General features: G+C 44.1%; 2 protein-coding genes across 2 annotated transcripts; both read left to right on the top strand.

Annotated features, from left to right (window-relative positions):
• The first annotated feature begins 3,181 nt into the window (after positions 1 to 3,181).
• gh1 (growth hormone 1) lies at positions 3,182 to 7,480 on the top strand. The gene is made up of 6 exons (XM_046414503.1): positions 3,182 to 3,305; positions 3,597 to 3,727; positions 5,653 to 5,766; positions 6,725 to 6,868; positions 6,959 to 7,105; positions 7,174 to 7,480. The coding sequence occupies exons 1-6, from the start codon at positions 3,296 to 3,298 to the stop codon at positions 7,234 to 7,236; spliced, it is 609 nt and encodes a 202-aa protein (XP_046270459.1). The 5' UTR covers positions 3,182 to 3,295; the 3' UTR covers positions 7,237 to 7,480.
• Positions 7,481 to 8,259: 779 nt separating this feature from the next.
• cdc27 (cell division cycle 27) lies at positions 8,260 to 24,843 on the top strand. Its single transcript, XM_046414501.1, has 20 exons — positions 8,260 to 8,449; positions 10,163 to 10,238; positions 12,196 to 12,343; positions 12,485 to 12,610; positions 12,713 to 12,810; positions 12,892 to 13,037; positions 13,116 to 13,336; positions 13,952 to 14,051; positions 14,272 to 14,381; positions 14,524 to 14,623; positions 14,716 to 14,896; positions 16,763 to 16,935; positions 17,016 to 17,168; positions 17,246 to 17,326; positions 21,908 to 22,035; positions 22,232 to 22,349; positions 23,083 to 23,211; positions 23,385 to 23,459; positions 23,561 to 23,690; positions 24,463 to 24,843. The coding sequence occupies exons 1-20, from the start codon at positions 8,423 to 8,425 to the stop codon at positions 24,552 to 24,554; spliced, it is 2,412 nt and encodes an 803-aa protein (XP_046270457.1). The 5' UTR covers positions 8,260 to 8,422; the 3' UTR covers positions 24,555 to 24,843.
• Positions 24,844 to 24,991: the final 148 nt, after the last annotated feature.

Below are 24,991 nucleotides of genomic sequence, written 5' to 3'. Positions count from 1 at the left end.
TTAGTGCTATCCCTGTGATACTAGTCTCATGTTCTAATCTGTGTAACAAAATGCTGTGATCTACAGTGTCAAAGGCAGCACTGAGATCCAGTAGAACGAGTATGGAGACAAGCCCTGATGTCTGATGCCATGAGGAGGTCATTTGTAACTTTAACCAGTGCTGTTTCTGTGCTGTGATGGGCTCTGAAACCAGACTGAAACACTTCAAACAGACTGTTCCTGTGTAGGTAATCAGTTAACTGATTTGCAACCAATTTTTCAAGTAGCAGTTTTGAACACCTGTGGTACATAACCTGTTGTTAAAGACAAGTTGATCTGATCTAAGAAGGAAACGCCAATCAAGGGAAAGACGTCCTTGAGGAGCTTAGTTGGGATGGGGTCTAAGAGACATGTAGTTGGGTTAGATTTGTTAATGCTGGATGTCAGCTCAGGGAGGTCTACTCTGATGTGTGTCTGAAGCCAGACCACCCACTTCAGTGCTCACTTTGAAAAAAAAAAACAAAAAACAACACAACAACAGGATTTGGGAAAATATATCAAGATATATCTTTTTTTAAAAAAAAATAAAATAAAATAAACTCTTGAGTTATTACTTCCTTTGTCTTGCAATTTTTCTTAAATCTGCTCATGTTCTGTCACTTTGTACTTACTGCTTTAAAAGTAATCTATAAAAAAAAACTGTTACTAAGATCATGAACGAGAAGACTGGACTAACAGATTTGATTCAACTCATATCTGGGTTTTTGTCTCAGGTCTTCTAGTCTACATTAGCTAGTATCTTGATAAAGTCACTTGTTTCAGCCTGACAAAACTCCCCTCTTCATGAGGAGGTGAACGTTACTGAGATTCGACCATCTCAGATGCCCCTGATATTTCCAAATTTGTTTTCCTGTTTTGATTTGTGTTTCACTGATTACAGCAAAAAGAAAAATCTCACTGTGTTTAGCTTCAAGTCTTACGGAATCATCAGAAAGTCCTTATATTCAGAACAACATGGATGAGAAGATAAAACCGTGAATAAACTGAGTGTGTGCCTTTATTTCCATGAAGACTGGATGTTGGAGGTATATTAAGATGGATGAGTCTCTTTCTGCTATGAGGCTGTGAATATTTAAATGAACTGTGTCAATGAGAAGGTCACACACGCATTGTTCATACACAGTAATCTCATACAGGTCACACAATACTATTAATATAGAAAACAACAGGTTTATTGTCTCACACAAACTGTTAATATTCAGCAGTGACACCGCGAATCTCAGTGTTTAATATTGTTATCTTCAATAATGTTTCTACTGTTAAAAGAGTCAAAGATGTGGGGTTGCTATTTGGAGAAGAGACTATCATTATAATTTTAAAATTATAATGATAGTCTTTTAAAATTACATAAAGTGATAATTAGAATTACAGTGGAAGCATCTATTTGCCGTGTTATTGCCCAACTCCCGAAGAAAGGGCAGAACAAAGTTTATGTGATTTCATGGATGGACTGGTGTAAGACAAACTAAAATGGATCTAAAAGAGCAACTGAAGACCACAAGAGATTTCCCAACCTCTTCAACAAAGTCTGACAAAAGAAACGTAGAAAAAAAAAGAAAAACAGAGTGAAGTCAAGTGTCCTCCTGGTACGTCGGATGGCCCAGGCCTACCCGACTTTCTTTAATAAAAGAACATCCCAAAACATGTTGCCTCCGTGCAGCTCTCACATTCAGTTTTGTGGCAAACTTTAATTCTGTTTGTTAGCCAGCTGATGTTTTTTATTTTTGTTCGTGCCATGAATCTGAACTGATGTCTCTCTGGTCGTATTGCTGTCACGGAGCACTGAATAAATGCACTTTCACGTGTGATGTAACTGTTAAATGTCTGACCTGAGATCAGTGACAACTGTGAATAAATTCACATCTCTGAGGATGAAAACATCAAACTCATCTTCTGACTCTACAAGCAGATCTGACGTTTTTGTTCATCAGCAACATTGACTAACTTATTTATTATAGATTTTAAATATTGTGGCACAGTCTTTTAGTCTGATGGGTTTATTAATTATTTATTTATTTAATAATATTGTTATATCACAATTTTGTACTGAATCTGTTTGATTCTCTACATTTCAAGCTCTTCCCTGATTTACATTCATTTTCATATTGCAAGAAAACAAGTTGAAACTTCATCTATCAGCTCTGTAATTATTTATGTTAAATTGTTGTTCTGAGTAAGTACACTACGTTCCAGCACCTCGATCGTTCTCTGCTGTTTTCCACTGTTCTTTGTTGTTCTCTATTGTTCTTCCTTGCAAGGATTTCCCTCCAGGGATAAATAAAGGAATTCTGATTCTGATTCTGATTCCTTGTGTTATAGACTTCAGCAATGTTCTTGTTTTCCTGTTGTTCTGCCTTCTGCTGCAGCTGCAGACTAATGACTCCATCTTATCAACGATTAAAGTTGGAGGTGGTGACACAGGACCCAGCAGGAATTAGTTTGATTTGGAGGTAAACCAATAAATCCCACGAGAACAATTCATTGTTGTCACATCTCATTTACATATAAGAACGTGAACAGCCAACATGGCTGCTGTTAGCACTAGCTTGTTAGTGCTCTTTGTCTGCTGCGAACAGCTTTAAGTCCACAAAGCCGTGTGAAGCCTGCCGTCAAGTGCAGGGAGGCCATCCAATCATCTCATTTGTACAAAATAAAATGGTTGGACAAGTTGATTACAGGCCTGCAACAACCACAGAGAGCCTATTTAATTTAGTTTACTTTCAGAGCATTTGATTTATTGATCATTGTCAGGATGTTAAGAGATTTTCTACAAATATAACAACGACAACAACACACACACATACAGTCACGTTTCCATCACTTCTGGGGACATTGCATAGCCTTCCATTGATTTCCTGGAGGTTTAACCACCGCCTGACCATAACAATAATCATTGCCTACCTAAACCTAATCCTAACCTCAACCTAACCTTAAAGCAACTCTTCATCCTAATATTTAATGATTTACTTTGTGGGGATGTTTTGTCCCCATAAGGAAGACTGGTCCTCACAATGTGACTGTAAACAGATTTTTGTCCCCACAACTACAGGAATACACAAACACATACATACACACACAGAGAGCGGTGGTTTGTCCGTTTCATGTTTCTGTTGATGAATTTAATCATTAAGTTTTCTGCTATAAAACCACAAAGGTCTGAACTGAAAACATCAGATCACACTGAACAACTGAACTCATATCAGATTAATCCTGGACCACAACCTGAACCAGATAAAGAACTGATCCCAGATCAGCCATGGACAGAGGTAACACATGAACACCGATGCTTTTATGCTCATGTTTGTCTGTTTTGATTAATTTTACTTGGTTTAATTAACTGTGTCAGACATAAGGCTGTGCGTGTGTGTGTGTGTGTGTGTGTGTGTGTGTGTGTGTGTGTGTTAAAGAAGAAAGAACTGTGACATCACCAGGTGTATAGCAGCAGAGTAGTTTGAATCTATAAAACTAAATAACCACTTTGTTACCTGAGGAAAGTCTTAACTTCAGATAGAGTCTGACCATCACCTGTCTGTCTCTCTCATCTGTCTGTCTGTCAGTGGTGCTCCTGCTGTCAGTGTTGTCTCTGGGTGTGTCCTCTCAGCCAACAGACGACCAGCGTCTGTTCTCCATCGCAGTCAGCAGAGTTCAGCACCTCCACCTGCTCGCTCAGAGACTCTTCTCTGAGTTTGTAAGTTAGACTCCACTGGAGTGTGTGTGTGTGTGTTTCTCTGTGTACACATAACAACCTGTGTTTTTCTGTGTGTATAACTGTGTACCGTATTTTCACGACGAAAAGGCGCACCGTACGAAAAGGCGCAGTCTCAGTTATGTGTGCAATTATTGTATTTAACACACAGATAAGGCGCACCTGAAGATAGGGCGCGGGTTTTATATACACGTTTTATATACCGTACACGTCCGCCCCTGTGTGTATTCATATACTACGTACGCCCGCCTGACAACACACACGTGCATATTTAAAAATAGATCGGGAGCAAAACTGAGTTTGGTTGTGCTTTATTTAAGTATTAATTACAACAACACTAAAACAAGCACATTACCGGTAACAGTCACTCAAACCCATTGAAGTCCTCATCCTCTGTGTCGGAATTGAACAGCTGCGCTAAATCACACATGGCAGGTTCACGTTCCTCACTGTCAGAGTCAGAGTCCGTGCCGTGCGGCTCCCCAGAAATGATGCCGGCTTTAGCAAAAGCTCGAACAACAGTGCCAGCAGACACGTTAGCCCAAGCAGCTACAATCCAGTCACAAACTGTGGCGTAACTCGCCCGGCGCTGCCTTCCAGTCTTTGTGAAACTGTGGTCTCCTTCGGTCATCCACCGCTCCCACGCCGCTCGCAGCCTCACTTTGAACGGCCGGTTCACGCCGATGTCCAGCGGTTGGAGTTCCTTCGTCAGACCTCCCGGAATCACAGCAAGCGTAGCGTTCATCTGCTTCACTTGCTTTTTGACGTCGGCGGTGAGATGGGCACGCATGGAATCACAAACCAGCAGCGATTGTGATGTGTGGAAAAAACCACCCGGTCTCCGTACATACACCTGCCTCAGCCAATCCTTCATCATTTCCTCGTCCATCCAGCCCTTTTCGTTTGCCTTAATAATGACGCCTGCTGGAAACGTCTCTTTAGGCAAAGTCTTTCTCTTAAAAATCACCATCGGCGGCAGTTTCTGTCCGTTGGCATGGCAGCCGAGCACAACGGTAAACGAAGCCTTTTCGTACCCCGTTGTGCGTATCGCTACCGTGCTGGTTCCCTTCCTTTCCACCGTGTGACTCACCGGGATGTCGAACGTCAGCGGCACCTCGTCCATGTTGGTGATGTGGCTCGGCTGGATGTTTTTGTCGGCGATGTGTCTGCTGCAGAAAGAGCGGAAGTTCGCCAGCTTCTCACAATAATCCGCCGGACGCTGCTGCGCTACCGTCGTCCTGCTCCGGATGGAGAAAAGGCACCGCTTCATGAACCGGAAGCACCAAGACGGACCTCCGTGGAAATGTTGAATTTTCATTTCCTCCGCTAACTTTACTGCTCTAAGCCGAATGGTGACCGTCGAAACGCTCCTCCCACCCGCTCTTTGCTCGACGATCCATTGCTCCAGTCTTTCCTCCAGCTCTGGCCACCTTGCCTTGTGTCCGCGGAAACTCAGCTGCGTTTTTTTCACCTGTCGCAGCTCGTTCTCCAGCTTCCTCCACTTGCGAACCATTGATTCGTTAATTTTATATTCTCTGGCGGCGGCTCGATTCCCGTGTTCCTCGGCGTAGCTGATAGCCTTCAGCTTAAACTGAGCTTCGTAAGCGTGTCTCTTTGCCATTTTCAGGGTTGTTAAGACAGCAATGTTCTGCATAAAGCACATACCTGTTCTTTTATACACAAATCACGCACCCATGTTCTCTATCACGTCCGCAGCATCATGGTTCTCACCTACGTCCGCACACAGATAGGGCGCTCTGGACGATAGGGCGCGCTGCACATTTTGAAAAAAATCTAAGACGTTTATATGCGCCTTATAGTCGTGAAAATACGGTAGTACCGTGTTTATGTGCTGTGTGTGGTCCATTGTGTATAACTGTGTATTTCTGGTGATGTATGATTTTTAGGAAAGCTCTCTGCAGGCGGAGCAGCGGCAACTCAACAAAATCTTTCTACAGGATTTCTGCAACTCTGATTACATAATCAGCCCGATCGACAAGCACGAGACACAACGCAGCTCTGTGAGGATACTGCACTACACTACGCGTACTATAACACTACGCAATATGTCACAAAACCACACAGTACACCAGAAACACAGAATACAACAGCAAACAACATACCATCCATCCACCTTTTATACCACTTTATAAAAGGTGAGAGGCGAGTTCACCCTGGACTGGTCACCAGTCAGTCAGAGGGCTGACACACAAAGACAGACAACCACACACACTCACACCTCTGGGCAAAGTAGAGCAGCCGATTTACCTAATTGGGATTGTGGGAGGAAGCCGGAGTACCTGGAGAAAACCCACGCAGGCACAGGGAGAACATGCAAACTTCACACAGGAGGGCCCACAAGGGATTCAAATCTCGAACCCTCTGGCTGTGAGACAACAGTGTGCACCACTGCACCACCGTGCTGCCTGAAACAACACACCAATAATGAGAAATACTCTCATCAGAGTACATTTATGGTGTGGTTAGAGCTAACATTGACCCTTCCACCAAAATCTTTAACATGACACTCGATTTATTTAGGCTGTTCAGACTTTTGTGAATGTGAGTTTCAAATAATCCATTCATTCGGATACATGGCTCAAAAATCAGATTGTGTTTTTGCTGGTGAAATAAATATTTGTGTGTACTGAATGAATAAATGGCAGACTGGACTAACAACTAACAGTGTAATCGACACAACACATGCAGATAGCAGCTTTCTGTTTCAGCCGTCCTTCATGTGTAAACACAGTTTACGTGTCCACCTCACTCATATTTCATTGTCACATGATGTTATTTTCCAGGTTAACTTGTAAACACCTGAAACTGTGCAGGTGTCACAAACAGTACACCCAATATCATTTATTTAATAATTCAGAAAATCAATCAAACTTTATCAGCCTCTTCATCTGTTTCTCATGACAACATCGCTGCAGGAACTCAGTCAGGTTCTGTCTCCTGTCATGTGATTGGTTCCAGGTTCTGAAGCTGCTGTCTATCTCTTATCGACTGGTCGAGTCTTGGGAGTTTCCTAGTCGGTCCCTGTCTGGAGGTTCTGCTCCTAGGAACCAGATTTCACCTAAACTGTCGGAACTAAAGACAGGAATCCTGCTTCTGATCAGGGTGAGAAAACACATACACTCATAAATCAGATTGTACACGTTAATCTAATTTGACCAGTTTACCTATGTGAGTGACCACCTGATCCTACAGGCCAATCGGGATGGAGCAGAAGGAGTTCCTGATAGTTCCACCCTCCAGCTGGCTCCTTATGGAAACTATTACCAAAGTGTGGGAGCTGATGAGTCACTGAGACGAACATATGAACTTTTGGCCTGTTTCAAGAAAGACATGCACAAGGTAAGGAAGAGGAGGGGTGGTGTGGTGGTGATGACGAAGATGTAATGATGATGTGTTTATGTTTACAGGTGGAGACCTACTTGACGGTGGCTAAATGTCGACTCTCCCCAGAAGCCAACTGCACCCTGTAGCTCCACCTCTCTGCTGTGAACTGATGTCCCGTGTTGATGATGCAAACCTTCTGTAGCTCCACCTCCACACTCTCTGACTCTGCCTAACTATTGTAGCACTAGCATTAGCATCAGCACCTGTTGGTGGTTTGTTGAAGTGATAATGAAACAAGAGGTGTTCTGGTGTCATTATGATGAAAGCTGCAGAACAGGAAGTGATGTCATGCTGCCAGCCTGTGAAATAAAGTGATCTGTATTGCAATCAGATTTGTCCCTGAGTGTTGCTGATTCACGAATGACATGAGGTGCTACTTCTGATCAATTAAATATTTTGTCAGTAAAACATCAGAAAACAATGAAAACTGAAATCCAACATGAAGTTTTTACAGTCCAGAACTCAAACATACTCAGTTTATTTTGATATAAAACAATATGAAATTTGGCCACCTGTCACCAGACTTTTTGACTGGTAACTTTGACTGATGACTTTAATGATTCATGGATTATCTGAATTATTAGATATCAGTCCATAGCTTGTTTGAATGCAAATTTCCTTGAAAGAAATGAAGACTAAGAGTAATTTCCTAGAAAAAATGCTTTATTTAGAAAGAATGGAATTTCATAATGTCAATAATGGACACATTATTCTTCATATATGTTGAACTATGTTTTTTGCCTATAGACAGATTTCATTTAGCTGACCTATTGTACCTTTTTAACAGATAGTGGTTGGCAGTTAATTTAAAATATTCAATTGGTGTCAAGTTAACACAATCTCTATTCAGTTGCAGGACTGTGATTACATCATTCTTTCAGGACTTTCAGACTCTAAAATAAAGTGTTATTTGAACTCATATTCTTGTTTCACCAGGACTGTCAACACCTAAAAAAAAGAATTTTTCAGTTCATCCTCATGCCTTTATGGCAACTTTTATGTGTAGTTCTTGTTTCTCCCTATATTTCTGATTCAGATTTTACCATCAGGGGGCGTAGCAAGCACTTCGGCTCTCTCCGTTCACGGTCGTTCATCTCCGGCCCAGCCTTCTACTTTCTTCGACATTCGTCGGCTGTATTCGGTTGGTAACGGTCGGCGTGTTCGGTTCAAATCTTCGGCCGAAGCTCCTCCTGGAGACTGTAGTAAAGAAAGAGCCGAGAGAAAAGAGGGAAAACAGACGACAAAAACCGATAGACGGGGTCTCGAAGCGGTATGACGGTGCTGCAGGAACCTGTCCAGGTAAAAACACATTTTCCATTCGTTGTCATGAGCGGAGAGTCGAGTATTTATGAACCTCGGGCTGCCTTTTCTGTCTCGGCCTCAGCGGCTGGTTCAGTCCGCGGTGTGAGCTCTCCCCCCGCCAAAGGCCACACAACCCGCTGCCAACAACACGGAACGTTTTGTTTGTGTTATCATTGTTTATATCCCGATTATTACATTGTGGCTTGACCTGTCAGACGTCGGTTGGTTCAGTACTTCATCACAATGCTAGTTCGTTTACTAACGTCAGTTTGGTTGTACTCTGGACAGGTCATGCCAGACTCATTTTAAAAATGTTTCAGATTGACGTTTTTGTTGGTGTCTGTTAATAAATAAACTCGGTAGAGCCTAATGTCACACGTCGCTTAGGCATAGGTGCAATACATAAACTCCCTTTTAGTACGATAATCTAACATTCAGTTTCCATGTTGGTCCTCCGTTTTGGTTGAGATCAAAATGAGCCGCTGGGTGCTGCAGTACCAGCGCTAACAGTTATTAAACTTTATATTCTACCGAAATTAACCGTGTCTGCTTGAATTCATGTATGCCGAATTGATCAGCGTACAGCATTCGTTGGTTTAAGTTCTGTTAAAGAGTTTAGTATTTCTAATCATGTGCAGGGAGATACTAATCAGCTAGATATCAAAAGGTGTTACGCATTATTAGCGATGCTAACGCTTAGATGTAGACTTCTGTTAGCCAGCTAACACCGTGGCTAACGTTTAGTCGAACGGCTTCAGTCAGCAGACATTTACCTCTGATGTTCTCGAGTAAACAAACGGGATTGGTGATGGTCTCTTCAATTTGTGTTTAAAATCTAACTCCAGACCATCCACAGCTGTGAGATTAAAGTTGACTAATAACTGGCTAGCTTCTCGTTGCTAACACTACCTCAGCTAGCTGCCGGTACAATATTAGTCAGCAGGTTAGCTGCCATGTCAGCCACAGTCAGACAGCGTTTAACAGAATAAAACCAGGACGTAGTTTAGTCTAAAAGTCACGGTCCGTTCAGTATAAATATTACTGATCGCAGGTCAAGTCATTACAGATACAGCGTTAGCGTTCCAGAATAAACTGACTTATTTAACACATTGATGTGTTGACATGAACTGAAATGCTTTAAGGGCTTTAATGTGATTCATAAACGTCATACCAACAATCACGGTAAAGGTCAATACAAACTCCGTAAACACCGGTTGATCTCTGCTGTTATCTTGTCCATTCAGACTCGGAATCAATAAAGTTCATCTTATCTAACCTGGTTACCTGTCTGTTCACTGACCGGCTGTTCATTCACCAGGTTTCACGGGTTACATCGTGTGGTTTCCTGCCTTTTTATCACATTTCTGTCACTCAGAAGCAGCCTGCAGGCTGTCCATTAACATGCTGATTATTGCTATTGATGTGTTGGCTGTGATGTGAATTTATGCTGATATGTATATAGCCTGTAAAAGCCTTAAAACTGTTCATTTATAAACTCTTTATATTTTTTAAACTGTTTTGCACATTTTTGTACTCTATTTTGCACGGTTTATCATAGAAAAGTTCTGGACCTGAAGTCTTTGTCAAATCTGTCGGACTTCTTATCTCAACGTCATTGAGCCTTAATCCATACCCCTGGATGGTTCAGGTGTCATGACTGGTTGACATGTGTCTTATTCTAAACCTGTCTCTCTCTCTGTCTGTGTTCAGGCTGCAGTGTGGCAGGCCCTGAACCACTACGCCTATCTGGATGCTGTTTTCCTTGCTGAAAGACTCTACGCTGAAGGTAACACCCGTCTGTCTGAATGCTAGGTTTAGCTACTAATCAAAATTGAACTCCTGCCAAAACCTGCAATTCAGTACTGGTACCCAATGGTACTTTTTTTAGTATTTCCCCTGTCATAATAAAAATGTTACATGGGTTTGTCCACTTTGGCGACTGGATAGTGTATTGATGATTGAAGGGGTGACTGGTTTTTCTGATGCAGATTTTAGCCAACTGATGTGAGGTGTTACTAGAGAATCTGCTGAGATGTCTCTGATGGATCAGCATGTCCATCTGCTGAGCCCCTTCAGTCATCACAAGTGACAAATGAACTTTAAATCGTTGGGTAAAAACAGTTTATCATCTCATTTCCGGATCTGATACCTCACATCTCTGTCTTCCACATGTTTGTTCACCAGAGCTTCATGTTCACTTTATAGGAGTACTTAACACTACGGATATGGTTTGGACTGTGATACTGTGCTTTGGGGTTTTTTTTTGTTTTGTTTTGTTTTTTTAATCCACGTGCGTTCGATTCACTCTCATTTAATGTCTGTGTCTGTCTGTGGGTATCCGTCTGTCTGTCTGTGTCTCACTCAGCTGTCTGTCTGTGGTTGACATGGTGATTTGTTCATTGTTCATTCTTGATGAACTGAGGAGTCTTATGGCTTGGGAGAAGAAGCTGTTGCACAATCTGGTTGTAAGAGCCCAAATGCTTTGGCATCTTTTCTCAGATGGCAGAACAGTGAACAGTTTGTGTGTTCGGTGTGCACGGTCATCCACAATGCTGAAGGCTTTGCAGATGCAGTATGTGGTGTAGATGTACTTGATGGGGGTGTGGGGGGGACCCCAATGATCTTCTCAGCTGTTCTCACCACCTCGTGATCCGCTGCGGTGCAGATACCACACCAAACAGTGATGCAGCTGTACAGGCTGGTCTCAAAGGTCCCCCTGTAGAATGTGGTGAGGATGGGGGGAGGAAGATGAGCTTTCCTCAGGAAGTGGAGCTGGTGTTGAGGGTCCAGGTGAGGTTCGTCACCAAGTGGGCACAGAGGAATTTGGTGCTCTTTGTGATCTCCACGGTGGAGACATTAGTGTTCAGCAGAGAGTTGTCAATCTGCTCTCCTGAAATCCAGAACCATCTCTTGGTCTCAACGTTTGGGGATGTTCAGGTTGTTGACTTTGCTCTAGTCCGTTAGACGTTGCACCTCCTGTCTGTAGGCTGACTCGTTGTTATTGCTGATGAGACCCACCACAGTTGTGTCATCAGTGAACTTAATGATGTGATTTGTGCTGTGAATTGCCTCACAATCATGAGTCAGCAGCGTGAGCAGCAGAGGGATGAGCACACAACCTTGTGGGGCTCCTGTGCTCAGCGTGGTGGTGCTGGAGATGTTGTTGCTGATCCGAGCTATCTTCTAGTTCTAGTTCTCCAGATTACACTTGAGGATTCCTGTTCCACCCACACCAGAACCTCAAAATATGGGCAAGGACTATTCAGTTACAAATTAAATTGGGCCAAATTTTTTAGGAGCCTGATTAAAAACTTTTTCTTAGCTTTGGATAATGATAAATTTTAATCAAGTGCTTAATGAATGTTGAAATAAAACATCAGTGTTGTTATATGGTGACTTACATGTATGTCACTTCTCTAAGTCTGTTCTTGAGACATAAGTGATGTATGGGTCAAGGTTTTTTAATACCCTAACCCACCTGACCAATGATGAGCACCAAACATGAGAAAATATGCACTAATGAACCACCCAAAGCTCAAAGCACAAAACACCAACTTTTTGCATGGTCAACAGTGGACATATGCACCATTACTTAATCTATCATGTATCAGATGTGGTCCGTGGGTCACAGGGTGTACTGAACCGTGGAGAACACACAGTCAGTTCAGGACAAATACACTTACTTTTACATCCCCATGCTTTACCTGTCTGTCTGTCTATCTGTCTGCCTGTCTGTCTCTCAGTGAGGTCAGAGGAGGCCCTCTACCTGCTGGCCACATGTTATTACCGCTCTGGGAAGCCTTATAAAGCCTACCGCCTGTTGAAGGCTCACAGCTGCTCCACACCGCAGGTTCGATTCCTCTTGGCGAAGTGCTGCGTTGAACTCAGCAAGTAAGCCCAGACACACACACACACACACACACGCACACAAACTGGTTATGAGTTAATCTGCTAAACCAGCCTGTTTTACACCATTAGAACCAGTAGAAACTGGGACATAGCCCTGCCTCTCTCTATCTGTCTGTCTCTCAGGCTGGCTGAAGGCGAGCAGGTTCTTATTGGTGGAGTGCTGAACAAGCAGAAGAGTCAGGATGACATCATCACTGAGTTTGGAGAATCTGCCTCCTTCACGCTGTCATTACTGGGACACATTTACTGGTAACCAGTCCCACCAGCCTACTGCTATTATTAATGACGTTCATCTGACTGATTACTGATCTGTCTGTTTCTGTCTGTCTGCCTGTCTGGCTGTCTGAGCAGTAAGACAGATCGTGTTGCTAAAGGTGCTGAGTGTTTCCAGAGAAGTTTAACTCTCAACCCGTTCCTCTGGTCACCTTTTCAGAACCTCTGCCACCTAGGTAACACACATGTACACACAGACACACGCACACACACACGCACACACATACACACTAATATTTATAATGTGTGTGTTCCAGGAGACAAGCCAGATCCAGATCAGGTCTTCAGATTGTCCTCCCTACAGAACTCTTCTATAGTCCCCCCCCCTCCCTCTGTGAGTCCCGCCCAGAACTCCTCCCACCGCCTTGACACGGCCCTCATGGAGACGCCACAGGACACACTGGTACCAGATCCTTCTCATGGGATTACAGATGGTTTCAGATGGTCCCAGTCTGTTAATCAGTGTGTTTTTTCTCTTCAGGAGTTAAATCGTTTGAATCTAGAATCGTCTAATGGAAAACTGACATCTGATTTGTCAGTTTCCTACATTGACTCTTCCCTTATCTCCCCGGAGACTGGCTCCATATTGGGTAACACAGTTTCCATGGCATCAGCTGCCTCCCTATTGGCTAAACAGAATAAGCCCAAGAGTGGGCGGAGTTTACTTGGAGGACCTGCTGCACTCAGCCCACTGACGCCCAGGTGAGTTATTTAAAAAAAACTGTGAAGGTACGGTCACAAAACATCCCTTCCCATCAGTATTTGCTCAGTTTCACTTCTGTGAAGACCTGATTGGAAATTCCAACCTGTGATCTGACACAGATTCACAGGTCAGACAGGTAAGAGTTCATATGTGTTCACCTTTGACTGAATGGATTTCAACAACTGGAAACATCGCTGAGCTGTGATGTGATCAGTTGATCAATAGAAACTGTGTTTGGAAGCATGATATTATTGCAGCCTGTATTTGGCACATGACCCACAGTACAAAGTGCAGCGTTGCCTCATGTATCCTTCGCTGTCTCTTCTGTTCTGATCAGTATTTATTGATTACTTGCATCAGAAATTTGACATCAGGTCCTTTTTTGAGACTTGATGTGGGGAGATGCAGTCTTACGAAACATTAAGCGACATAACATTTAGTCTGTTTTTATTTTTACACGGGAGGACTTGACATTTCGGTTAGAACATCATTATTCATTATGGCAAAATGATGTTGATAAACACAAGAAAAACTTGTAAACTTGTCCTTTAACATCTGTCATAGATAACACTGTGTGTGTGTGTGTGTGTGTGTGTGTGTGTGTGTGTGTGTAGTTTTGGTATCCTGCCCCTGGAGCCGAGCCCTGGAGACCCCACATATCTACAGAACTATTCAGCTACCATGGAAACGCAGTCTACAGCTCCCAGCAAGAAGGTGAGCACAGATTACACACACCCTGACACACTCTGACTTTCCAGCCATCCAGGAGTCCAGACCGTATTGTTGCAGCTCACCCTTGAATACAAAAAGAATAAAAAAAACCAGGATCAACAGTTTCTGGTGCCAATTTGTTAGTTATGACTGAATATGCTTTTCACACTCATTAAAAAAATTTAAGCCACCAAGTCTTTCCATATTTCTGTCTCTCTCTCAGTCGGTCTCCAGGATCAGTCAGTCAAAGTCTGTTTTCAGTCAGAGTGGCAACAGCAGGGATGTTCTCCCCATCCCCTTCAACCAATCACAGACCTCGGCCCCTCATACCAGGTAACTTTAGAAGCCAATCGGAGAGCTCTGACTCCAGGTCAATATTTCATTGCCTTCCTGTAAAGAGAAGTAGGGCTTTCATCTCTTCAGACTTGAGACACAGACAGATGTCTTATGTTCATGAAACCTGTCTGTCTCTCAGTGGCTCTCCTCAGGTCCTCAGTCCCAGTATGTCTGGTCCTCCAAATGTTCAGCCCAGAAGAAGCTCCAGACTGTTTACTAGTGCCAGCTCTACTGCCAAGGTACTACGCTAGTACAGTAATACTGCAGTATTGCAGTGCAACTTTTTACTAAACTGATGTTAATTTGTCATGCACTGTGTCTGTTCCTGCAGGAGAATAGTAAGAAGTTAAAGATGAAGTTCCCTACAAAGATCCCTAACAGGAAAACTAAATGTAAATCAGCAAAGACCACAAACAGCAGCAACCTGAATGAGAGTCTAGACATCCTGAGACTGGATCCTGGTTTGAGTCTCCCAGATACAAAGATTCCTCAGTACCAGAGGGCTGCTGCAGGTAATCATGAAACAATACTTGTGTATCGCAGTCTGATTCTACCAGAGAGCTTCTGCAGGGTCTCCCATCACAGCCATTCATTCATCCATTTTTCTGATGTGTACTCAGTTCCAGATCAGGTGCCAGCAACCCAAGTAGCTCTTATGTCTTTCTCCCCAGTCACAAAGTAGATCGGAATAAAAATACATCCAGAATGTTCTGGGTCTGTCACAGGGTCTGTTTCCAGTTGGACATGCTTGGAAAACCTCTCTGGGGATGTCCATGATGATCCCAATCAGATTTTGTCATCTGCTCACAACATGGAGAATTCAATTCAATTTATTTGTGTAGTGCCAAATTACATGACACTTTCCAGTTAGAGCAGGCCTAAACAAACTCTTTAATTTGATTTTTAGAGAGACCCAACAAAATCCCATGAGCAAAACAGGATAAGGGAAGGATGTGCATTCAAAAAGAATAAATACACAGGAAACAAGTACCTGCAGCTGTACACAGTACAGAAAAGAAAAAGACTATTTACACTAGAGTCCCTCAAGTTATGATTAGTGGATGGATTGATTATTGTATCGATTTGTTTCAGCGGCTAAGTATGTATGTACTGATCCTAGTAGTAGTGTTACGTGAGTAAGGATTATTGCACAATTATTACTGCACATGTATTATTGCAGGTCTGGTGTGACCATTTGTCCCGTTATTGCACTTGATTTATTGTCCAGTTAACACATTCATCAGCTTAAATGTCAAGTCTATCAGTTGTGCTTGTTGTGGAGTCTGACAGCAGGGGGCAGCTCTGCGTCCTCACATACTGTGGCCTGTTTGTCAGGTAGTCCACAGTCCATGCACTGAGGTGGTGGTCTACTCCTGCACACTTCAACTTGTCTCCCGGTAGTGTGGGCTGGATGGTGTTGAAGGCACTGGAGAAGTTGAAAAACATGATCCTCACAGTGCTCCCAGCCCTCTCCAGGTGAGATAGTGATTTGTGCAGGAGGCAGATAATGGCACCCTCCACTCCAATTCCTGGCTGGTAGGCAAACTGCAGCGGGTCCGTCGATGAGCTCACCAGCAGCCAGCAGCTCTCAAATGAACTACTGAGTTTAGGCTTTGACCTGCTTGCTAGGCTTGAGTAAAATATGGCTGCAACACCACCTCCTTGTCCAATGTCTCGAGAAATTTGAGAAGCAATTTAAGTCTGAGCACAGGGTGACTGAGCCCGAGGCTCAGGTCACCACCCACAGATACAAGAGGTTTGGGTTCAAAAGACGTTTGGCCAGTAACAAGAGTGTTTTGTTCTGAATTATAATAGTCCGTTAACCCGAATCAGTGCTCAGGTTCCATCTCACTGTCACTGATGAACAACAGCTGGAAATCCTTGAAGTTCTTCAGGAAGAGCAGTGACAGCTCCTCAGGCAGTTTGCACTCTGGTGATTGGACAGCATGAATCGTGTTAACAGTCCTTTAACCATGTGGGGCTGCAGTCATTAACCTTCTCCAAGTTGACAAAACACATGTAGGCTGGATGCACCCCTCCAGGATCCCTGCATGAATAAACAGCTGGTCTACTGATCCAGGACTGGAACAGAATCTTAATGTCAGTCTTTATTTAGGCACTGAGCAGACAGAGTTTACTAACTGAATTAAGACTACAGCGTTAGACAGCTGCTAATAGTACTGATACTGCATTAGTCCATCCATGCACCAAGATTTCAGCAGTGTGAGAGACCTGCAACAGATAGTTTGTTGTAGTGCTGAGAGCGGCCGGGAGCCTGAACGTAAGTCTGGTCAGTCTGGTTTCTAGAGTGACAGCAGCATATTAGAAGTGTTTATAAACAGTGTTCAGATGTATGTGTGTGTGTTTTCCTTGTACAGATAGCGTGATGGCGTTGCTGCGGGAACTGGGCCGTGGTTACCAGGCACTGTGCTCGTACAATTGCAGAGAAGCGATCAACATCCTCACCTCCCTTCCTCCCCAGCACTACAACACTGGCTGGGTGCTCACCCACATCGGCAGGGCTTACTTCGAGCTGGCCGAATACACACAGGTACCGCTCACCTGACTGGGGCACTTTAGGTATCTGTCCAGAGGTTATGATGTCATGATGATGTGTCTGTTTGTTCGTAGGCGGAGCGTCTGTTCAGCGAGGTTCGCAGGATTGAGTCGTACAGAGTTGAGGGTATGGAGATTTACTCCACCACACTGTGGCACCTCCAAAAAGATGTGGCCCTGTCTGCCCTCTCTAAAGACCTGACCGACATGGACAAGAACTGTCCTGAAGTAAGAACTACACTTGTCCACCAACCACACCAGAGTCTCAAAGCTGTGGTAGAGTCATCCCCTGTCTGTCTTTGCAGGCCTGGTGTGTAGCAGGAAACTGTTTCAGTCTTCAGAGGGAGCACGACATTGCCATCAAGTTCTTCCAGAGAGCCATCCAGGTGAGCTGCTGTTACTATAGTTGAATTAGCTGACTCGTTCCCTTCTTTGATCTAGTCAAATCAAGAAGTTTTATTGTTATTTCAACTGTTTATAGTAACAGTGAAACACGACAGCATTCTTCAAGGGATCAGTTAGAATCCAACCAGAATTTAAATACAACACTGTACAAAGTGCAAACTGACACAAGACTATGCAAACTATAGACTATAGCTACTAACAACACAGAGCAGCACCAACTGGGACCTGGTCCTATTGTGGAATGTTTGAGACAGCCCTCAAGTGCAGTGTAAACGGTATAAAGTGCAGGTAGAACAGTAGCTGTAAACATTATGAGGTAGAAGGTGACAATGGGCATGATTTGTTTTGTTGTGAACTCAGTCCAGCCTCTGAGTGTTAAGGAGTCTTAAGGACTGTGGGCAGAAACTGTAGCACAGTCTGGTTGTAAGAGTCCAAATGTTTCAGTGTCTTTTCCCAGACAGTAGAAGAGGGAACAGTTTGTGTGGTGGGTGTGCAAGATCATCCACAATGCTGAGGGTTTTGTGGATGCAGTGTGTGGTGTAGATGTATTTGATGTAGGGGAGTGACCCAGATGATCTTTTCAGCTGTTCTTGCTACCTGCTGCAGGTCCTTGCGATCTGCTGCGGTGCGGTTACTGTATTAGGCGGAGATGCAGCTGCACAGGCTGCTCTCAGTGGTCCCCCTGTAGAATGTGATGGGGGGGGGGGGGATACGCTTTCCTCAGGTTCCTCAGGAAGTGGAGCCGCTACTGGGCTTTCTTGACAGTGGAGCTGGTGTTGAGTGACCAGGTGAGGTCACCTGCCAAGTTAATGCAGAGGAACTTGGTGCTCTTGGTGATCTCTACGGTGAAGCCATCAATGTTTAGTGGAGAGTGGTCCCTCTGTGATTTTCTGAAGTTCAGGACCATCTCTTTGGTCTTGTCGACATTCGGGGACAAGTTGTTGACTTTGCACTAGTCCGTTAGACGTTGCACCTCCTGTCTGTAGGCTGATGAGACCCACCACGGTCGTGTCATCAATGAACTTAATGATGGGATTTGTGCTGTGCATTGACTTACAGTCCTGAGTCAGCAGTGTGAACAGCAGAGGGATGAGCACACAACCTTGTGGGGCTCCTGTGCTCAACATGGTGGTGCTGGAGATGTTGCTGCCAATGCAGACTTTGTTAGGTCTCTCAGTTAGAAAGTCCAGGATCCAGTTGCAGAGGTGTTCAGGCCAAGCAGACGCAGGTGCTTTTCAACCAGGTGCTGAGGGATGATGGTGTTGAATGCTGAACTGAAGTCTGTAAACAGCATTTCAACAAAACTGTCCTTGTTGTCTGGGTGAGTGAGAGCCGGGTGGAGCACAGTCGTAATGACGTTGTCCGTTGAGCAGTTGTGATGGTATGGGAACTGTTGAGGGTTCAGGGTGGGGGGCAGCTGGTCTTTTATGTGCCTCATAACTACCTTCTCAAAGCACTTCATGATGGTGGGCGTGAGTGTAACGGGTCAATAGTCATTAAGGCAGGTCACTGGTGGCGTCTTGGGATTGATGGTGGTTTCCTTGAAGCAGGACTGATGGCACAGCTCAGGGAGAGTTGAAGATAGATAGGTACTTTATTGATCCCGAGGGAAATTCTCTCTGCGTAGAGTCCTCCACATGTCAGCTGTAGTGAGACATAGCACCTGGTCAAAGAGTGTGTAGAAGTGGCTCAGTGCATGTAATTGGTGATGGCTTGGATGCCTTGCCACAGGCACCAAGTATCCCCACTGTCTTTGAAGTGGCCGTGGATTCTCAGGGCGTGTGCACGTTTTGCGCTTCCTGATGGCCCGGGACAGTTTGGCTGTTGTTGTACTCGGTGCTGCCTTGTCACCAGCTCTGAAGGCTCTGTCTTGGGTCCCCAGCAGTGTGTGCACTTCCGTAGTCATCCATAGCTTCTGGTTGGCACGTGTGGTGATGGTCTTGGGTACAGTGATGTTGTCAGTGCATGTTGTCATGGAAAAAATTATTAGATCACCCTTGGTTTCTTCACTTTCTTGTTCATTTTAATGCCTGGTACAACTAAAGGTGCATTTGTTTGGACAAATATAATGATAACAACAAAAATAGCTCATAAGGGTTTCATTAAAGAGCTGTTATCTAGCCATTTTCCATGGTTTTCTTGATAATAACCAAAATCACTTAAGTTCAATGGCATTGTACTGCCAAAAACAGTGCTTTTAGGCATTCCATGTTTTCTTTTGTGTGTGTGTTAGTCACATGATACAAATTATAATATTGTATATTATATAATATTGCACTTGATTGCATAACCATTGTTTTCGATTACTGCAGCCATGTGTCTTGGCATGCTCTCCACCAGCTTCTGACATTGTTCTGCTGTCACAGTAGCTCATTCCTGTTTCAAAAATTCAAACAAATTTTCTTTGGGCTTGTGGTTCTCCATTTTGAGTTTGATGATGTTCCACAGGTTTTCAGTTGTATTTAGATCTGGTGATTGAGCAGGCCAAGGCAAGGTTCAAATGTTCCAGTTCTCCATCCAGGCTTTAACTGACCTTGCCGTGTGGCAAGGGGCATTGTCTTGTTGGAAAAATCTATTCATTTGAGACAGGAAATAGTGTATCAGCTGATGGAAGAAGACTGTTTTCAAAAGTAGCCCTGTACGTGACGTGGTTCATTCGCCCTTCACACAATTGCAATTCTGCCTTGACCAGCTAGCAATTTGGTAGTACCATGTTTGGCTTGCTTTTTCTTGGTGTAATGAACAGCTGTCTTGGAGATCTTCAGTTTTTTGGTTACCCGTCTCTCACTTATGCCAATTTCCAGCAGTGCCAAGATGTGGCTTTGTGGCTTCACATAATTCTTTTGTTACTGACAACTTCTGAGTTGTGCTACGGCTTGAATGTAAGCAGGAAACCATTCTTGGCCTTTGCGAAGTGCTGCTTATGACATGAAATGGCCTCTTATATACCCTGGAAATACAATTAACCTTAAACACGTCAAATACTACTGTCATTTGCACTACTCCGCCATTTGCACAATATCACAGTACTGTGTATATCTCTTATTTTGATTGGTTTTTTATATTTATATATTGTTGTTTATATTTATTTGCATTAGGTGTTTTGTTAGGTAATTGGGCTTATACCTGGACCGGGGAAACTAATTTCGTTCCAACTCATGTTTCTACATTTGTGAAATGACAATAAAGCTCCTTGTATCCTTGAAATAGGACATAAATTGCAGCTGTATTTTTGTCATTTTCATTGTATTCTTCAGGTAATATGCCTACCTAGTGGTACTAGGCATTAAAATGAACAAGAAATTGAAGAAAACAACAGTGGTCTAATAATTTTTTCCATGACTGTAGCCAACGACTGATGATGTATACTCCAGGTTGGTGTGGTCATTGTTGGTAGCAGCCTCCCTAAACATGTACCAGTCAGTGGTCTGTATGCTGGAATTAGCGTAACAGAGATGTGGTCTGAGTATCTGAGGAGGGGGCGGGGCTCTGCCTGGTACGCACTTGGGATGATTGTGTATGCAAAATCCAGTGTGCTTTCCCCTCTTGTTGCAAAGTCCACATGTTGATGGAACTTAGGGAGGACTGCCTTGAGATTCACATGGTTGAATCTCCGGGTGTGAGTTTTGAGCTTCACTCAGTGCTACCTTAAGAAGAAGAAGAAGAATCAGCTTTATTGACAGTATATATATTTTTACATACACACACTGAATTCGTCTTCTGCATTTGACCCATCCTTAGTTGAACACACACATGCAACACCCGGCAAATTACATGCAGTGAAACACACACAGGAGCAGTGGGCAGCATCAAGCGCCCGGGGAGCATATTGGGGGGTTAAGTGCCTTGCTCAAGGGCACATCAGCCGGCTAATGAAGGGGGGGAGCATTTTTCGCATTAATCACTCCACCGCACCGAAATTTTTCCTGCCCGTCTGGTGGGGGAATCGAACCGTTGACCCTCCGATCACAAGCCGCTTCTCCAACCTCTAGGCCACGGCTGCCCCCGTTATCTACCTTCGCTTTAGCGCTGGGCAGAATACTGTAACAATGAGCACAGTGGTGAAATCCCGTGGCAAATAATATCAGATAATTCGTCAGCATCTGACGATTAAGAATTCCACCGCCCTAGAACAATGTGTGGAGACTAAGACAGAGTTCTTGCACCATTCCATGTTGATGTAGATACACAACCTGCCGCCGCGAGTCTTGTTGTGTCTCTGTCGGCGAGTGAGTGAGTGTAATGGACGGAAGAGCTGGCCAGGTTTGTTTTTAGCCTAGCACAGACTTCTGCCTGCTTGCCGCACTTCTGCTTCCTCTCACACACCGCTTCTGGCATCTCTTTCCCTGCACAACGGCATCATGCGACACTCATGAGACCAGAATTGTGTCACAGGTCAGGCTTAATACACAAAATGGGACTATAGTTGACCCAGAGAGGCTGCTGGGTGCTACCAACGCACCGCCATCTTGTACAGATATAACGTGATCCACCTGTCTGTCTCTCTCTTCTCCTCTGTGTCTCAGACTCCAATAACTGTCTCTCTCCTGTCTGTCTCTCAGGTGGACCCAGGCTTTGCTTATGCCTACACTCTGCTGGGTCATGAGTTTGTTTTGACAGAGGAGTTGGACCGAGCACTCGCCTGCTTTCGCAACGCCATCCGAGTCAACAACAGACACTACAACGCATGGTACGCTGGTAGGCATGGTAACCAAAATGGGTTGGATACAGTGCATGTTGGTATAGTATGTTGGTAGTATATGTGTGTACTGTTAGAGTCAAGAGATACTGCAAGAAATGTTAACTAAACTTCAGATATTCCTGCATACATTCATGCCTGGTTTGGTTCCATATGTGTATCATCTCTAAACTCTGTGTGTGTTCAGGTACGGTCTGGGGATGATTTACTACAAACAGGAGAAGTTCAACTTGGCAGAAATCCACTTTAAGAAGGCACTGAGCATCAATCCTCAGAGCTCCGTGCTCCTCTGTCACATTGGAGTGGTATGTTCACCTGGTTCACCTGTAGAATCCTCAGGGTCCAATCAGAACAAGCAGAACTGGCCTGTGGCTAAGGACCAGTGAAAAGTTGGGCCAGTGAATGTATACAGGTGGAAAAGGTGGATGAAAATTTGCAGTTCGTCCAGCTGCCGTCAGGTCTCCAAAGAGCTTCGTCCTTTGAAGCAAAGCTGCTAGTTAGAACATCTCATACAGACAAAGTACACAAGGTACCATCAGATATCATCAGGTCTGGGTACCAGATACTTAGTTCAGAAATTAATGGAACACAACCCTAAATGGAGAATAAAGAATGAAAGAATAAGAAGAATGCTGAAACTTTCCAGGTTCGAATCCTTTCTGTGTGGAGTTTGCATGTTCTGGCTTTCTCCCACAATCTCAGAAACATGTACATCAGATTAACTGGCTGCTCGGCTTTGCCCCAAGGTGTGAGTGTGTGGTTGTCTGTCTTTGTGTGTCAGCCCTGCAATTGACTGGCGACCAGTCCAGGGTGAACCGCGCCTCTCGCCCATAGTTAGCTGGGATAGGCTCCAGCCCCCCCGCAACCGTGATGAATAAGCGGTATAGAAAATGAATGAATGAGTACTTGATGAAATGCAGTCAGCACCAACAGGTTTTGACCCAAACCAGAACATTAAGAAGGTTTTTATTGGACCCTGAACAACTGTTGTACCCTCTACCCTGCTGTATTTGACTCTTTGTGTGTATGTATATGCAGGTGCAGCATGCGTTGAAGAAGTCGGATGCCGCTTTAGAGACTCTGAACAGGGCGATCGGCATCGACCCAAAAAACCCACTCTGCAAGTTCCACCGAGCGTCCATACTGTTCGCCAACGACAAGTACAAGGTGATTAATACTGATTAGAGTGATCAATATGTTCTGCTTGTTAACATTAGGTCTGTGATCTGACCCGTCTGTCTCTCACTGCGCTGACCTGTTTCTTTCTCTCTCTCTCTCTCTCTCTCTCTCTCTCTCTCTCTCTCTCTCTCTCTCTCTCTCCCTGACCTGTCTGTGTGCAGGCGGCCCTTCAGGAGCTGGAGGAGCTCAAACAGATTGTTCCCAAAGAGTCTTTGGTTTACTTTCTCATAGGAAAGGTAAGAAACATCACCTGACCTCTGACTCATGAACCCCATCGTGGATGGAGCTCTGCTTGAGCCTCCACCTGTCTGTCTGACTACCTGTCTCACCTCCGCAGGTGTATAAGAAGCTGGGTCAGACTCACCTGGCTCTGATGAACTTCAGCTGGGCGATGGATCTGGATCCTAAAGGAGCAAACAACCAGATCAAAGAAGCCATTGACAAGCGATACCTGCCAGAGGACGAAGGTGAGACAGAGACTGAGGGATGAGAGACAGGTAAAGCTGTCTGAGTGCATGGCTGTGTTTCTTTTCTGGATTATTGATTATTGATTGATTATGTGAGCTCTTTACATCACCGTTGGCAGTTGCTCAACGTGATGTTCAGGATGGCAGGAGAGTGAGGTGTTGTGGTCAGTCAGGTGAATCAGGTCAGGACGACTTGGTGTCAAAGAAAAATTTAGGTCCTCAGTTTGGGTTTGACGAAAGAAATTCAAGCCTAAACGTGTGTACATGTCAAACCTGTAAAAAGGTTCATGAGAACATATGAGAACCATCTGGTCGATAGCACCGTCAGTCCAAACAAGTTGGAAGACTGATGTGATGACGTCATGTTGAACATCTTTCATATCATCCCCTTAAGAAACTGCTATGCCATTTACAATCCTGATCAACGGGATGCAAAATGCTACAAAATGATCAGTCGATCTTCAGTCATCAGTATTCAATTTGATCAGCAGTCAGCATGAACCTCGGGGCAGGAAGTAACTTCAGATACATGTACTATGTACTTGTACTGCAGTACTGTGATTGGTCAGTCTGCTTGTGATGTCAAAGGAGATTTGTTCTCACTGACCAATGCAGAACCACTACAATCGATAATTAATAACCATCACTGAGAGTTACATTAAGTAGTCAGAGATGTTATATGACATGTGATCCCACACTACATCTGGCAACTTTGTCTTAGGGAATAAAACTGTCTCCCTTTCTCCATCTCTCTCCACCTGTCTCCCTCTAGCGGCGGAGGTGGACGACAGTCAGGACAGTAGTATCATGACGGATGCTGATGACACACAGCTCCACACAGCTGAGAGTGATGATGTCCTTTAACCCCGCCTCTTCATTTAACCCCTGCCTGAGCCACACCCCACCCCCTTTCTCTGATTGGCTGGAGGAGTCCTGTTGCTTGGCAACATTTTGACAGACATATCTTCAGTTTAGCTCCTCCTTGTCCTCCTTCCTGTCCTGTGATTGGCTGAAACAGACTGCTGCTGCCATGAAGTCCCACCCCCTCCTTTTCCTTGTATGTCATCAAGCTCGTCCTTTGACATCACAGCTTTTTTTTTTAAGTTCTTTTTACCATCGTTATGGAAATAAATGAATAAAAACGTGAACTCCACCCGTTGCTGTCTGTCTACTTCCTGTTATCAACAACCAAGTCAGAGCAAGTCTGCAGTTATTGGGCCAGATGAGTGAAGGCATGATCACATGATAAGATGAATCAAGTCTGCTGAATGTATGCTGGGTAGATTTTGTCTGCCTCAATT

Source organism: Scatophagus argus, chromosome 16 (genome assembly GCF_020382885.2).
Source record: "Scatophagus argus isolate fScaArg1 chromosome 16, fScaArg1.pri, whole genome shotgun sequence".
NCBI lineage: Eukaryota > Metazoa > Chordata > Actinopteri > Scatophagidae > Scatophagus > Scatophagus argus.
The sequence above is the reverse complement of the archived record's forward strand: the minus strand, read 5'-3'. Positions and strand labels throughout refer to the sequence as shown.